General features: G+C 35.4%; 1 protein-coding gene across 10 annotated transcripts in view; it reads right to left on the reverse strand.

Annotated features, from left to right (window-relative positions):
- Nucleotides 1-16,642, reverse strand: part of USP34 (ubiquitin specific peptidase 34) — a 139,929-nt gene that overhangs the window by 30,007 nt on the left and 93,280 nt on the right. For all 10 annotated transcript variants that reach the window (XM_075088181.1, XM_075088176.1, XM_075088178.1 and 7 more), the window contains 14 exons: nt 12,020-12,183; nt 10,920-10,985; nt 8,407-8,553; nt 8,262-8,318; nt 8,078-8,155; nt 7,237-7,331; nt 6,062-6,234; nt 5,328-5,481; nt 3,793-3,871; nt 2,213-2,266; nt 2,022-2,117; nt 384-448; nt 214-289; nt 65-112 (listed from right to left, as the gene is read on the reverse strand). In XM_075088181.1, the coding sequence (XP_074944282.1) occupies nt 65-112; nt 214-289; nt 384-448; nt 2,022-2,117; nt 2,213-2,266; nt 3,793-3,871; nt 5,328-5,481; nt 6,062-6,234; nt 7,237-7,331; nt 8,078-8,155; nt 8,262-8,318; nt 8,407-8,553; nt 10,920-10,985; nt 12,020-12,183 (1,352 nt within the window). The remainder of the gene's footprint in view (nt 1-64; nt 113-213; nt 290-383; nt 449-2,021; nt 2,118-2,212; nt 2,267-3,792; nt 3,872-5,327; nt 5,482-6,061; nt 6,235-7,236; nt 7,332-8,077; nt 8,156-8,261; nt 8,319-8,406; nt 8,554-10,919; nt 10,986-12,019; nt 12,184-16,642) is intronic.

A 16,642-nucleotide genomic window follows, 5' to 3' on the forward strand; every position in this document is an offset into this window, starting at 1 on the left:
ACAGACATACTTTTCACTATATTCATGCAGTTACTTAATGAGAATTTACAAGTAGATAGAATACCTTTTCCTTTGAATGAATAAATGTCTCTAGTACAAAGGAAGTGCTTAACTGGAAAAAAAAATATTGCACTGTTAATTACAGAATGCCCGAATTAAAATGTAAACAAGGTAAAATTTAAAATAAGCATGATATACTTTTGAAGTACTTACCTTTGCTGTCATCAAGGAAACCGCTTTTGGATCTGGTAGCGTGCTTGGGATGCTACTACACAACTGCCACATAAACCTAGAGTCAGTAATTTTATTTGTTAATTAAAATAAATAATGAAAATCTGCAAGAAGAAAAGAAGCATTTAATACATTTTTTAAGAAAAACTTACCCAAAATATGTATGTTCAAAAATGTTCTTGTCTTGAAGAAACTGCATGTTATCATGCCATATCCACTGAAGAAAAAATGCTAACATCAGATACAAGAAAGCAGTTTATTTCATAAGCATGATTTTAAGAATATTTAAACGCTTGCCCTGACGTGTTCATACAAACCCAAAATTTTTTCTTATGAAAAATTATTTCTAGAAGCATTTTCTTTATTTTAAAGGATTGGTTCAAAGTTGTTTTATTCATACTATAGCAAGTATTAGTTTTGCCTGCCAGATGATGGCGGAATCGAGCTCAAAACCTTCTCTTTCTGTGATCTAATTTTTTCAACTTAATTACTCACATTTTTAGGCTTAAATTTTGAGAACTGGTCCAACATGTTAAAAGGACCAAAGTTTAAGACTATATTTTGATGTCTGCAATAGCATAAAATAAGTTCTAAACCCAAAAAACTCTCTAAACACATAGTTTCACTAATTGAGATCAGTTTGACTTTCTAGCAGCCTAGCTAGTATGTCTAAAGGTTGAAGTTCTGACCCAAAGCCTGATGAGCTCTGTGAATTTTTGATAAATTCCTGAAGAGTAAGATTTGACTCTCCATCAGCCAGAAAAGGATTTCACGTCAGGTACTCCCATTCCTCTCCCCAAAATGATGTTTTTGACCAAATCTGTTTGTAGCATTTTTCACAAAAGAAAACAGTTAAAAAGTTTAACTCTGATGAAATCTGTTCTTGTTTTTAGGACTGAGAAGGATAAAAAGCATGATCTGATTTGCTGGCTAGGGAAGAAAAGACTTTTTAGGTTAATAACCTAACGTGACAGATGATAAAGCAATACTTCTGGCCAGGAGGAGCAGGGAAACTGGCTTTCCAGGTGATAAAAAGGGAGAAGAATGTCTTACAAATCCCATATCGGGGATATACCTAGCACAGTGAGATCCCTAGTGAAATACTCTGCTCCTGTGTGGTGCCTCCTCCAGTTCCTCAGACCATACATGGCTTAAATAGTATCTTTATGTAGGTAGCCTGGTATCATTACTGAGGAGAACAGGAAGATGTAGCTGTTACCAATTTTTGTTTCCCCTACCCTTTTTACTAACACCTGGGCTACTCCATGACTACGGAGAGGAAGGGAGCCTTTTCTGACTGATGCTCCCAATCTTAAGTACAAATAACGATGACCTTATATTGCTTTCACTAGGATTTCACAACCCACTAGCAAAAGTGCAAACAGATGCTGGAACTGTTCTCTTACTCTGTCGCCCCTCAAAGCAGTAAGTTGCCGAGGAATGAAGGATGAAAAAAATGGTGGCTCATGAGAATACTTCCTGTAATATTGCAACTGTTCAGAAACTGTTGATAAGCACTCACAAAAACCACCGTTCTACCACTTTTTACAAGTATGAAGCAGAATGATTCAGATATTTGAATTTTAAAAAAAGGAAACGTCTAAAATTTACATACATGTTAATTTACTTCCATCAAACAACAGACATCAAACAACAGACATCTAAATGAAAGGATTGTCATCTTATTGATTTAAATTTTTTTTGTTTCCCTATGTTTATTCTGATTCCTGATTTTTTTTAGGATTTCCTATAGTATTTTAAAACCAGTGTTAAAACAAATAAACTTGTACCTCCAGCAATTCTGATGAAACATCAAATTTGTAGTCTTTGCCATTTTCCTCCTCTGGTTCCATCCGTTTATAAAACAGCATGTAAGCACTGTGCGTCTTTAAGAAAAAAACATCTGTATAATTTTTGCTTTGAGAGATAAATCATGAAGGTAGAAATATAATCATATAGCAAGTATTTGGAAGAGAAATACCTTTTCAAAGGAGAAGTCCATAAATTTATCAGTAACAGAATCATAAGTTTTTGTCTGTCAAGAAGAAAGTAAAACCATTAATTACAAGCTTTTTTAATGCCCTGGTATTTGACAGTTTGAGATAAATGTGCAAGCAAAATATTTCATGACATTTGCACAGAGCCTGCTGACAATTTATTTCTTGCTCAAAGTAGTTGTCTTTCTTTTTTTCTTCTACAGTGACCTATTCTGATTTTTCAAAGTTGCTATGCAATATTCTGACCTCTATCTCATACCATTTCCTGTACCATCCATCTCATTGACACCTCTACTTCTAGGCACCTAAAAGTATTTTACCCATTTGCCAAACAAAATAAATTTTTGTTTTATTTCTGCATATTCTCTTTATCAGACATGAGGATTTTTCTTACTCACAGGACTGTTTTAGTAAGATACTGGATTATTAATAATGTGTTTTATATAATGATAAATAATTATTTTTAAAAGTATCAATTCAAGCATAACCTGAGAATGTTTGTATGTTGTTCAACAGTTATTTCTATTAATACTGTGTAAAAATATTCAGACTGATGTCAAAGAGCAGTGGGCTGACCCAAAAGACAAAGCTGATACTGCAATAAAAAACCTTGCACTACTGAAAGCAAACAAACATCAATTAAAGAAATGTTATCTTCTTACAATAAAAGGAACAAGAAAAATGATTTAAGCCTGTAGATCCATTAGCTTGAAAATCACTTACTAATACCAGAGCTCAAACTTTCCTGCTGAACAGGAGCATAAGCTGTACACAGACCTGACAAGTGTTTAGTTTGGTTCTGTCATCAATGAAAAAGGATCTGACTGCAAGAAGTTCACAGGCCAGAATCTGGAAATTACTGACACAAGGCATAGGCAAAGATCAAAAAGCCCTGTTTTCCCAGAAAAGGCATAAGCTTGAAGTGATTGGTCCTTCAGTCAACAAGCTATCAAAGCTATCAAAGCCATCAAAAGCTATCAGCCATCCCAACAAAGGTTTCCTAATTAGTTGCACACTCACCTTTTTATAAGCCAATAAATAATGATGATAAAACCCAGAAATAGTAGTGATGAAACACCTCTTCCTTGAGAGGCATTGCTAATTCCTGTTGATTCACTAGCAATACCTATGCTATTCTTTTGACACCTGTCTTTTAAAACTCTGTAAAAATGTCTGGATTAATAATCACAAATTAAATGATAGTTGGTACAGGGGAAATTAAGACTCTTGTCCTTTATCAGCTTAACTTCTATTCTACAGAAAGTGGAGAAAAACTAGGGAGCTTGCATCACCAGCTTGGAAGCATTCACTCTGCCAAGTCTTTCAGCCCCCAAAGGAGGGGGAGACCCTTTGAAGAGGTCAATGGTGGAACTGCTATCTGGATGAACTAAGATAAAGTATCACCTGCACAACAAAGAAATTCAATAAAACCCAGCTAACATGTCTCTCATATACATTCACAACAGATGGCAGACCAGAGGTGAATGCTACAGAATCCTTCACAAAAGTCTTCAGATAGATACTGTAATGGTTGAACACAACAAAAATAGAAGTCAAAACTTACAGTCATTTCTCCACCAAAACATTCTGAAGCAAGCTGGGCAGAATCAAACGGTTTTACTTCAGCATCATTGAAAAGATACCTGTAAAACAGTGAGCTTTTGAAACAGCTGCTGTTCTTCTCTAAAGGCAAATAAAGCGTAACGACCACTTGAAATGATTCTTCAGATTTAAGTATTGCTATTAATTTCTAATACCTTGTTTGAATCACAGCAAACTAAAAACTGATCCCAAAAAAGTGGCTTCCTTTCAATAAGATTAGGAAGTCAGCATTTCAACAGTTCTTGGTTTTTCTTTTAATCAAAAGACACCTTACTTTCCCCATTTCTCAGCCTGACTCTGGTACAGATAGGGTTTTAATGCAGCCAAGATGATTTGCCTTGCATTTTGAGTGAAATGGAAATAAAAATTTTAAAAAGGAGAACCATTCCATATAATAGTAGAGCTCCAACTGGAAGGGGATAGAGGAAAGTGGTACACTGCTATGGATTCCCTCTGGAGCAGGGACTGGGCCACCGGTAGGAACCACTTCAAAAATGCTCCAGCTAGCTATTCTACAGAACAGGAATAGAGGAAATCTTGTCTCCTATTCCATGGCCTCCTCCGAGAATCTGTGATATGACATCCAGAAATGACTGGGAGAGAGAGTTCCCTGCTTTCTCATATCACCTAGCAAGACCCTCCCATATTTCCATGCCCATGGCTCATCCCTTTCCCAGGCTGCCTCCCCTAACTTCTTCTCCCTCTTCACAACCATGATATGTCCAAGTTTCAAAATTAGAAGGGGGATGTCATAGGTTAAAAAAAATATTTTAAAAAGAAAATACTACATTGCATTTATTCCTCTTTCTGTCACTTATGTCTAAGAAGACGCTGTCTCTTTTTTAAATCTTTGAAAAGAAGGGACAGAAAAATAAGTGATATCAAATATTCCAGTATGTCACTGTAAATTACATCTAGGAGGAGCTGGCCAGTAAGAGAAGATCATCAGATAGATAAACTAAAAAATGAAATGTGAAACCAATTCCACATATAAAAAGCACAGTAAGAACAGATTTAGATAACCTAGGTATTGTAACACCATTTCTGCCACACAGGATGCAACAAGCTTAAAGCAAATAAAAATTCAAATTGTTGCTTCGCTGAAAAGGTCCAAATTCCACAATCATAAATGTAATTGTATGCTTGGACAGGGGTAACAACCAGATTTTATGAAGGACAATCTATTAAATCTTACTATTCATTTGTACAGACAAAAGAGAGTCATTGATATTCATGCCAAGAAATAAGCATTGTAACGTGAGACTAGCATGGCATTCTCCTGCTGCCCCTGTGTCCAAGGCACTCCACAACTATTACAGCTACAACAAACAAACTTGTATGCTAGGAAATTAATATACTTTCACCTATCCAACATCTTGTGCTTTTGAGGAAAACCTACAGCTACATCTGACAAGTTTTCTATATCTGAACTACATCTTAACAAGCTTTAGTTATTGAAACATATGGAATTATAAAATTTTGTTTTGCTTAACTCACCATTTGTTGTTTTTGTAAGCATGGGGATTGACTATATCTCTGATAAAACTGTAGTAATGCCCACCATCTGCTGTTCCTGTATGGACCGTTACGCCTATCAGATCATATTCATAGCTTTCAGTTTCTTTCAAATATTCACCATCTTCCTTAAAACCTGAAATAATTTAATACAATATTTAATCAGTTATTTCCTGAACACCTGAACTTCAATATTATACAGTTCCTGTAGTTGCACCTAAATTTTTTTCTTTTCAGCTCTCCACGATGACAGCCAGAAACTCCATACCCAGAACAAGCAGCATAGATCCCAACTCTTGTGAAGCAGCTACAGCTTTTTTTGCAAAGCATCACTACTGAAGAGATCAGGACTAATAAGTAAGTTATTCCAAGTTATTTATGGTGGCAGTTAGCCATTTGCTGAAGTTCAGGTATTACCCTGCAAAATCAAAACAGGCCAGTGACAAACTGTATGTAACTATTTGTAATTTCTCCCATACTTTAAAAACAGATTTAAGATAATTCAAATTGAACAGTATATGAAAAGAAAAATAACTGGCTGGTTTTCTCATATTAAATAAAATATGTGACTTCGGGGCTATAGGTTCATTAAAACTTATGTTTGATTTTATTTTCTTGAAAAGAAAATCACTAATTGTTTGCATATGTTATGTATACAGAAAGTGGTACACAGATGAAAGAGACAAAGCTTGTTGAATTAATTTTATGAGGCATACCTTCTTTTCTGTCATTTTTTCCCATGAGGAAATCTTCTGTGTACGGTGTCATATCCAAACGTAACGGGAATGAAAAATGCGTATTGACCTTCTCCTTCATCATGGTTACCATATTAAATGTGTATCTCATTGTGTTGAAGCTTAAGATACGAGGTAGTTTCTTAAAACATGCCCTGAAGGAATAAAAATAATCATGATCTATGAAAGCGTAGCGGCTTGAATTGTATTTGCACAAAGACTTGCAACACATTTATTTCAAACATAGAATTGAAAATCTGTTGCTAAGTCACATGAATATAAAATTCAGCTGTCGTAATGCCCTAGAGCAGGGCGGTCTAACTGGCAGCATAAAGGTCAAATTTAGCCTGTTGAACAATTCTGTTTAGACTATCATCGTGCCTTGAAAGAAACATCAAATTTACCCATATGGCATGAATAACAGTTTTCTAAAACGATATTGTAAAATGAGTCATGAGTGAATTTAACAATGCAAATGCCCTCATTAGAGGGAGGTACTATCCTGAACTGACAAATTTCAAAGCAGAACGTATCTTGTATTAAAATCTCATAAACTTCACAATAATGATGTTAAAGTAGGTTACTCTTTCACCCATGTCATTTTAACAGCTACAAAAATAACTATGAGGTTTTTCATGTCTAAAAGAGAAATTTTGTTGGTTGCAATATAGAGACAATATAGAATTTTTATTTAGCTTTCTCTTTATTAGCAGACTTTTTAAAATATGGAAACATTTTTACAACTACCAATTTTATTCAAGAAATTTGGGGTTATGTATCAAACCTAAGCACTTATCCTGCATAATGAATAACACGAGTTCTGAACAACCTCTGAAAGAACTCGATCTTTTAAAAACAGGAGAAGTAATGGATTTCAAAAGGTACTAATTTCTACAAATGTCTTCTTATTTACATTTAAAAAGGTCACAAACATTTTACTCTCTGGGTGATCTTTTGCCAAGATAATCTTTGTTTTGGAAATTTGATTTCTTAGTTATGTGCTCATATGCACAGGGATCACATCCTCAGAGGCCCACACAGTAGCAAGCTGAATGGAAACACAGTCCTGTCTCATCTGAAGGATTACTCTTGTTCCAACAGTAATTTCAGTAATTTACTAAAAAGAAACATTAGAAATATTTACTTCTTAAACATACCTTTTTTCAGCCCGCACTTTCTTCCCACAATGAGAACACGTATACATGTTGTCACCTTCCAAGGTGTCTTTAATAGTTACTTCATCAAGAGATTCCTACATATAATAAACAAAAAAAAAAAAAAAAGAGAGAGAGAAGGACCTTATGTTTACCGTAGGTATTTATATCTTGTGCTTGCATGGCCTGCTTTACAAATGCCTCTTTTTCAATCTTACAGTAAGTTTAAATCAACATTTCCATAAGTTATGAAAGTAAAGGTGGTCAAAAGCATCAAAAAGTTTGCAAAAATAACATGCACCTGGACTAAGAGAGGAGTTTGACAGGAAAACCAGTTCCTAACCTGAAGACAAAATTAAGGAACCAGTTCATAAAAATGGCACTCAATATTCCAAGCTGTCCCAAAGAATTCAAGTGCTTTAAATTCAAATTCCAAGTGTGGGGATTTATAGTTGTTTAAAAAACTTGAAAACATAAAATTATTTTGGTGTAAGATTTCAATTATCTTAATAAGCAACAGCACGTCTACATGTAAAATCTTTTGACATTTATAGTTCTCTCATTGCCACAGGATTTTTAAAACACAGAAGGGAGCAAGTGATTACTGACTATAACACAGTCTTTGGCCAATTCCAAACAGCACTAGCTGGTAGCATGCAGTGTTGAAAAGATGAAACAATTTGACCAGAGTACTTAGTAATATCAACCCAGAAATACACCAAAATTAGCGTACAAACACAGAAAGTACCAACATACTAATAGTGTATGATGCAGTCTCTTATACTTTACTGCACCTATTTATAATTGTGATCTATGGTACATATCTCAGCCTGGCATTACTTACATAAATATTCTTCATATCTGCCACCTGGCACCTTACAGTATAGAACTCTTCAGCAGTCTGACTTACATGCTCACAGTCCTAAATCAGAGTAATGAAACAGAAAAGCAATGAAGTAACTTATTTTGAGAAGTTTAAAAAAAAAAAAAAAATCTTGAAAAGATCAGGATAGGGAAAGAATACTTACCAAAGAAACAACATTGTTTGTGATAACACCTCCAAACAAACTTTTCACTGTATTTTTCTGCGAATGAATTAATACATTCTGTCAAGGAAATTTGAGCAAATCCGCAAGTTTTCCATCTCCCTTTTGCTCCCTCTTAATCACTCACCAGTTCTGGAGACATTTCTTCTATTTTTGTTATTAGGTCAGTGAAGAATTCAGTCATATCCTTCTGCTCGCCAGTGTTCAATGGCTGCTTATCCATGGTATAGGTTTTACAGAAAGGCCTTGGATTGTATGCCTTACATTCGCTTTCCTTTAGGGGGGGGAAAAAAAAAGAAAAAAAAAACACCAATCAGTGCAAATCCTTATAGTTTTAAATTACACAGATATACCGAACATACATACAGAAATGTCTGTTTAAAAAGGGACATACTTTTACATACAATATCTCCATATGCCTAGCAGGCAATAAAGTTGTATAAGTGCTTAAATGTTTCTGATGAAATGTAAAGCAATTTTTAACTAACTGGTTATCATTATTATGATATTCATTATAAAATATAATTCATAAAGTATTATTCAATATCTAATAAATACTTAATATAGTGAATCGTTAAAATAAAGTATCTTGGCTGAAGACGTGACACATTCAGTTTCTGCATCTGTTCAGATACAAAATCTAATATGAGCAACATCAGCCTGTACTTATGTATTTCTGGACATTACTGGCTTAAATCTTGACAAATACTTAATTCTCATTCTATGGCATAAAACGATATAATCTAGTTCTCAACTGCAGGTGTTCAGTCAGAGAAAAGAATTTGCAGGATAAAGCAGTTCTTTAGAATACATCCCCCATCCCACTGCTTTGCACGCTGGGAATGCAGAACTTATTTACAGCGGAAGGAACTTTGTTCTTGTAAACCACGATATACGTACTGTTTTCTTTTGAAGATGTGTGGCAAGACAGTGCTTCCTGTAAATATTATATTTTTTGGGATGAAGTCTTTCTTCAAGATTTTAATAATGGTAAATCTTCATATGATTTTATATTATTTTATGCTTTTGTAAATACCTAGATTTATTTTTTTTTCATGACAATTCGTGGCAGGCACTACATGTCTAAATTCCTTTCCTATATTTGTCTTCAAGGTGGTTTTGAATTTCTTTCACAAAAGCCAGTGCCAAGAAGAAAACCACTTAGCTCTCCTCAGTTTTCATTTTGCATCATTTCAGAACTGTTTCACTATTTTAACAGGAGTGAACACCTGTGAACTGCCTCAATTTTATTTGGTTCTGGAATTTCAAAACTTTTAGTTGCTCTTAAATGCTTTATTTCAACAGATTAACCTTTAAAATATTGGAGCAAGGAAAATGCAATGAACAAATGTATTTCATTTTATCACCAGGGAAACTGGGGCAAACAAATTGTTTCAAGATTAAACAAAGAATCAAGCTCAGAACCCTTTACAGCAAGGTCCATGTGAAACAAGATGAATGACAATGATGTTGGACAAACTCATGGCAGAGTGCTTGTTAAAAAGAAACAACAATTTATTGGGATCTTGGCATGGTGCTCATATATGGAATCAAAAACTCGTAACAGGACAGCCAGTTGGTGTTTGGCGGTGATGGAAATCTGTGGCTAGGGTCCTTGTACTGCTATCTTCAGTTAGATCTGGAGAGAATCCTCAAATCATGTTTTTTCTAAGTTTTCATAATGCAGCTGGTAAGAGTCCTATGTGACCTTCCCAGCATCTGTGTAATTCATTACTATTGATTCATCTTAACTATGTATGAACTCTTAAATATCTTAAATCCATAAAAAAGACTGTCCCTTTATAATAATTTCTGCAGGAACAGTTTATGTTGATCATTTACAAAAGTCGACTTGCAAACTGGACTAGACACAGCGAAGGCAATAGTAGGAATGTCCCACATTCCTACCTGGAGGGCTCCGGTAACAATCAGTCAAATAGTTCATTAGGAAGGTACAGTCAATGACCCAGTTTCAAATTGGTCCATTGTCTCAAGCCTCTCCCTTACTGCATCCAAGGAGATATCCAGCCAGGGAGCTCCTGGACCACTCAGGGATTTAGCAATGTAAGTGCACATGGTATCCATACTGGGCACAGCCCTGACACCCAGCTACACCATGACTGTAACTAAAACGCAGACTTGATTTTCATACTTGTAACTCACTCTTAACTGAAGCCCCCTAGCCATGGTAAACATCCTGTGTTCACCTCAGCATTAGTGTGCTGGGGGTAAAAGGTTTAAGTGAAGGACACGCGTACTGTGACACCTGAACCTGACGTTCCCGTATCTTCACTTCACAAACATTTTTTTTTTTAAGAACACAGCAGACAATTACTAACGCTTGAGAGCTGGTTCTTGCTCATTGCATGTTAGTGCCCAACATTTAACCCTATCTTAGATTAGGATTTACGCTGCCTCTTCATGAGATCTATTACGCCAATGTTTACTTAAGTGATTTGCTGAATAACAGCTTTAAAGTGGGTAAAACTCTTTCAGTTAAGCCACTCATTTACAGAACTTGAGCACAACGGACTTAAGCTGCCAAGAATTTACATATAGAATGGTAACTACATTTTTCTTGCTTTTTCCTCCATTTCAGGAAAATAGGATACTTTATAAAATATCCTCTTTCGCACCTACCATTAAGTATGTAAACATTTTCTGGAGTTCTAGCAGAGTGGTCTTGTGTTTCATATCTTCTGAATACTAAAAGAAATTGATAAAAGAATACTTTATCTATTCGCTTATAACTTTCCAAAAACAGCCCTTAAAAAGATGAAAGAAACAATCATCTTTCTAAACAAAAGAACAACCACTTTATTATGACAATTAAGAAAAACAATTGTGTACAAGAACACAGAGCACACTATATTACACTTATATATAAAGCAACACCTGTTCATTTTTTGGCATGTCAACATTAAACCTAAGTCAAAAAGTAACTCTATTTTCTAAAAATTTCCTGCAGCTAGGAGCTTTTGGAAAGGTATTACAAAAGATTGTAGTAATTTTGGAATAATTTTTTTCAATTCACAGATGTTGTGGGATCAGCCCTCTATATAATGCATTTCCAGTGCAGAGAGGCAGTTTCCCTCTTTTATATTGTTTTCTCATTTTTATTTATAAATGGCTTATTCTAGATAAAGTTAAGTGACCAATAACTTAATGGTAACAAAAAATTATGAGGTCACTGCCAATTAGGGTGCTTCACACATTATGTATGTCCTGCTGATGTCATGGACCAAAACAAAGCTTTCTCTTTTACAATAAATAGCGAGAAGTAATAATACTGTATTTCTGGAAGTTAACCAATATATAATAATTCACAGGACTTGCTGTACTTCTGGAAGTGTAAGATACATGCTCTGGGACTTTATAAACATTCAAGAAGAATCATATTTATTCTAACAAAATGACAAAGAAGGAGTTAAGAAACAACAGACAATTCCCATAAAACCAAACTTGAATAAATCTGGTTGATAGTGACAGAAATAAGAGTCTGAGAACACATTACAATACTATCTTAAGGACCTGCTACATTACAAATACATTTTTTTAAAAAATCTTTTCACTTTAGATATCAGCAAAAGAATCCAACTGAGCAAAACGCAAACTAAAGTCCTGAAGAAATATTCTTTAAGAAGAACTAAGCCTTAGAAGTCTTCATCAGCATTTGCACTGATTCTAAATTTAAACTTCTATGAAAACCCACACAAGGTACAGAAGACCCCAAAGCATACCTTTGCAGTAAAGATTGCTTGCCTGGCCTCTGGTATCATGTACAGTTGCTGAATAGTGGATGCCAAGTAACATGTTGCTCCAAGATTAGTTAGACCCACAAATCTACATTCAGCGCGAACATCATCATGTGGCCAATAATCCCACTTGTAAGGTGCATGGGAAGCTGGAAAAAATATGAATCACACATGCAGAAAAAAATAAATTCAAAGTACAATTTAGTAACACATAAATACAATTAAAAGCTTTATGCTTCCATTAGTAAAATGCATCCTATTTATGCATTCCACAGACGAGCCAGACCGTACCTGCTCTTTAATAAAATTCACAGTAAGTACAGCAGGAAAATCACTTGATATGGCAGTGAGCCTTTCTAGATGCTGCACTACTTTGGGCTGCAAGTGATTTGCTGCGCACTCCAAAGCATTATTCATGGCAAGCATCATCGCTTACACTTGTAGTGGTAGTATTACACATAGTAATGGTCTTCCAGTCTCTACCATTAAACTAAAGTTTAGTAAAACCACATGATGTTTTCACCATCAAGAGCATCCATAAATTCTAAACATTGGCTGCTATGTATTTTTTGTAAATAAGTTTTTTTTTATAACGCAAGCCAACCACAGCTCACTCACAACACTTGCACTGCCTAAACCACTGAGAACATACTCATAAACTGGTAACACACAACACTTACAAGCTCTCAAACATACAGCAGTCATTCCCCCAGCACAAAGATTACTCATAATTTCTACTACCCATTCCCATGCACCCCTATGTCACATTGAAAGAAAGCAAAGCAGTCTCTGCACCCAGAGACTCAAGTTAGGGAGCCTTCCCTTCACATAAACCACAGATTTGGTATCAGAAATAACCACACATGAAGCGAGACTTTTCAGAAGAGAAGCTAGATTCAGAATGACATCTACTATAACGGATGCCAGGATAGCAAAAGATCTTTTTGACCAGTACAAAAGATGGATAGATGCTTGTCAGAGGTAAGGCACAAAAGTGCAGTGAAATAAAGTGCTTGGCTATACACAAGCTTGAATAAACTTGGGAACAGTTTTTATAGGAAGCGGAAGAACGGTTTTTATTGCACTTCAAAGCTATATATACCAAAGGAATCTGCAATCTACAAGAAAAATAGGGGTAAGCAAGAAGTGAATTGCCTAGAGAATCAGATTGAAAAGTAATTTTATTTTCCTCTAAGTTTTCTATTCCTCTATATTTCATACCAGATGTAGCAATCTATTTCTTACACAGCATGGCACTAGACAAGCTAGGCAAGTCTGACAGACTCTTCTTAATAAGCCTTGTTCTGATATGGCTGCCAAGAAATCAGAAGAATGGGAAAGTTCTCATCTGCCAGCCAAGAAGATGGTAAACAGACTAGACAAACCATTTGTAAGTGATTAGTACTGCTTCTAGACACTTACAGGCTTCTCCTCCTAGCATCCCACGCAGGAGAATGGAATGGGGAATTAACCATTTGAGCTGCAGAGGCAACTAGATGACACAAGCACTAAATTACAAAGGAAAGAATCTGGTGTCCAAAGAAATACAGCACAGGCTATCTTCCCTGGTATGCAAGAAGTTTGACACAAAAAGTTCCAATGCATCTGACTTTGCTATCCAGCCCAAAGTATATCATTCTCCAAAAAGGCAGAATGTCCTACAAATAATTCAGCATCTCAAGTGTATGTTCAGATATACAGAAAAAGAGCAAAAAAAAAAAAGTAGTCTGGAATTATTTTTATAAACCAAAAAACTACGTGGGTTCAAGATTTACATTTTAAATCCTTAATTATTTTGTCAAAAATTAAAGGCTCCTTAACGATTCTTCTCAATTCACGCTAGCTACCAGCTATAAATTTAGGGAACTATTTGGCATTCTCTGAACAGATCCTCATATCCACAGAGCCCAGACCCACAAGACGTTCTGTTGCACAACAAATAATTGTTGTAATCTTTATTTTGGCATTGGCATCAAAACAACTATCAGCCCTGCAACTTCAAGTAGGGAAGGAAAGAGTTTTAATTCTCTTGTTTCAACAAATCTCAGCAGCATGACCTTACATTAACTCATTGCATTGGGCTGATGGGCCAGTTGAAACAAAGCTCTCCTCCACATTTAACCTCCTAAAGAAAGTAATTAGCATGGCAGAACACCACAAAATTCCCGCCCTTAACTGAAATCCTTAAATTGCAACATCTTAATTCATCCTTTCTGATGTAAGGACTCAGCATCTATCACTCCGCTTGTAGCTCATCACGTTGTGATTACACAGAAATCAGATTACTACTTCATACTTCATGAGACCAGTTGGGAGTATCTTCCTCCTACTTCCATCTGACAAAGGGATTTCAGAAATTTGACAAAGAATTTCTCAGGAAAATCCTGTTTTCTCCACCTGGGTATTTTAAAGTGACTGTCTTCATTTTCGTAATAAAAGCTTCCCTTCTTCCATATGGATCTTACCTAGAAAGGTAAATTTAAGCCTCATTTATGTCTATCTTCTTTGTTCCTCACTGTCATTACAGAAACCAGCCTTTCCTCAGGAAGAGGTAACTTGTAACCAAACTTGCAATATGCACGTTCTTTTTAAAGCAAAATAAAACTTAATTTCTTCCTCTTCAAATGACCATGCATTTCTTTATATTCCACCTTCCGATCATGCTTCTGCTCCAAACATAACATCCGACACTATCTTAAACTTGCCAGAAAGCAAAGCAGCTGGTCTTGTTTCCCTCCTTTGAATTGAATGTTTTCATTAGTCTTGGTCTTTAAAGAAAACAAAACTCCAAAACACTGCATGAAATTTTATGAACAACAGAGGGTATCTATAATCCCTTCTTCAGTAAGATCAGAGTCTGCATTAATTGTTAGCCCCCCCGTTGAGAAAAGTGAGGAGAAAAGTAGTCAGCTGACATCAGCTACTCAGCGGCTTGTTTCCTACAGTATCAGTTCCTGAAAACGCATGAAAGCATCCCTGTGTCTTCACTTAAAACCACTCTATCTGTGAAGTAGGAAAAAAAGCATGCAAGTCATTCTCTTCTTCCATCCGTCAATGAAGGGAACTACTTTAGTGGAAAATTTGAAGAAAAATGCTGCTGCAGTTAAAACTTTACTACAACTACTTTACATTATTCATACTAGTGTAAGTCTGAGGAAGAGTATACAGTTGTACATTTTAATGACTGACAGACTGCAGCCTTAGTTACATAATTTTTAATTAGAACCCTACTTCTTTCCCCCCCCAGAAGATTATACTAGATAGCCTTTAATAATATGTGTTCATTTTGAAAATTTCACTTTATTTTGCTGCATTAAATTAAAGCCACCTCTTCACAGCATCCTGGCTTCACCCAGTTAGGAGTGTGAGAAAAATGGTAGAAAAGCAGCGACAGCAATTGGTGAGACTAGAGGACAACTGTACAAGTGGTAGGATCGAAAATTTCTCCAATGAACCACAAAACTAAAGCATTAAAACCAAAGACAGGATGGAAATTTATAATATTTTCCTTAATGTTTCTCCTAAGAACAACAGAGATCCAGGCTAAGATTTTTAAAGACTAATAAGATTACAGAGATAAGCAAAGTTGAAAAATCCAGTTTTAAGAACCTTTGCTTCACATCAATGGACTAACAATACTTTAAACAAATGAGGTATCAGAAGTTCTGTCTTGGTTGCACATCAGAAAGAGACAATGGCACTCTGTCAGTTGCAATAAAATTAACATTCATGAAACTGACATACACTGAATATGGAGCAGGAGCACAGACCAGATGGCTCTGGAGAAATCAGGAAGGAACAAACAACCTAGAGAGCAGCATTTGGAAGAAAGTAACAACTGTGGTAAGTGTTATGGAAAACTTCAGCACCTAGGAATTACTGGGATTTGGAGTGAGAAAAATACTAACTGTAACAAATTAATGATTGCACCTGGACAGGTAGAGACAACCTCAGCAGCAGCAGATGTGCTCACAGCAAACAGAAATGTCTGATATTTTAATAAAACGTATTCTTCATCTTTGGAGGCTTTTTAGAAGGCTCCAGGCATATGAGTACAGAACACAAAAAATTACGATCAGATATCTCTTTCACTTCCTAAATTTTAAGGCACTAAATCAATTCCATAGATTATTATAAATTACAGATCCTCAGGTTACAGAAATTTGAACTGGGCATGTGAAAGGAAATCTATCAAACTAAAAATGCATAATGAGAATTTGCAAATCAAAGATAAAATAGTAACTAACTTCCCATTTTGGTAATTTACATATTATACATAGGAATTGAATTTCAAAAACACAGGAAGCATGAAAGCCAAGAAGCATAACAAAATTGTATGCACTGTATGCAGACATCTGGGTACAGACTGAAGTCAACTACGCAGATATTAGAGACACTGAAAACATGACAGTGCTGTTAATAGCCAATACATCCACAGTGGGGTTTATATACTTTGGCTTATGTATAAACATACAATGTTTCTTCATGTTAGAAAGGGAAAACGGAAATTAAAATCCAGCACAAGCAAATGAAACATGTGAAATTCACTCTAACAATGTTATCTATGTGTTGGTGTCATTTAACAGGACCACATACTTTAAATAGCCC

Source organism: Phalacrocorax aristotelis, chromosome 3, assembly GCF_949628215.1.
Source record: "Phalacrocorax aristotelis chromosome 3, bGulAri2.1, whole genome shotgun sequence".
Classification (NCBI taxonomy): Eukaryota; Metazoa; Chordata; class Aves; order Suliformes; family Phalacrocoracidae; genus Phalacrocorax; species Phalacrocorax aristotelis.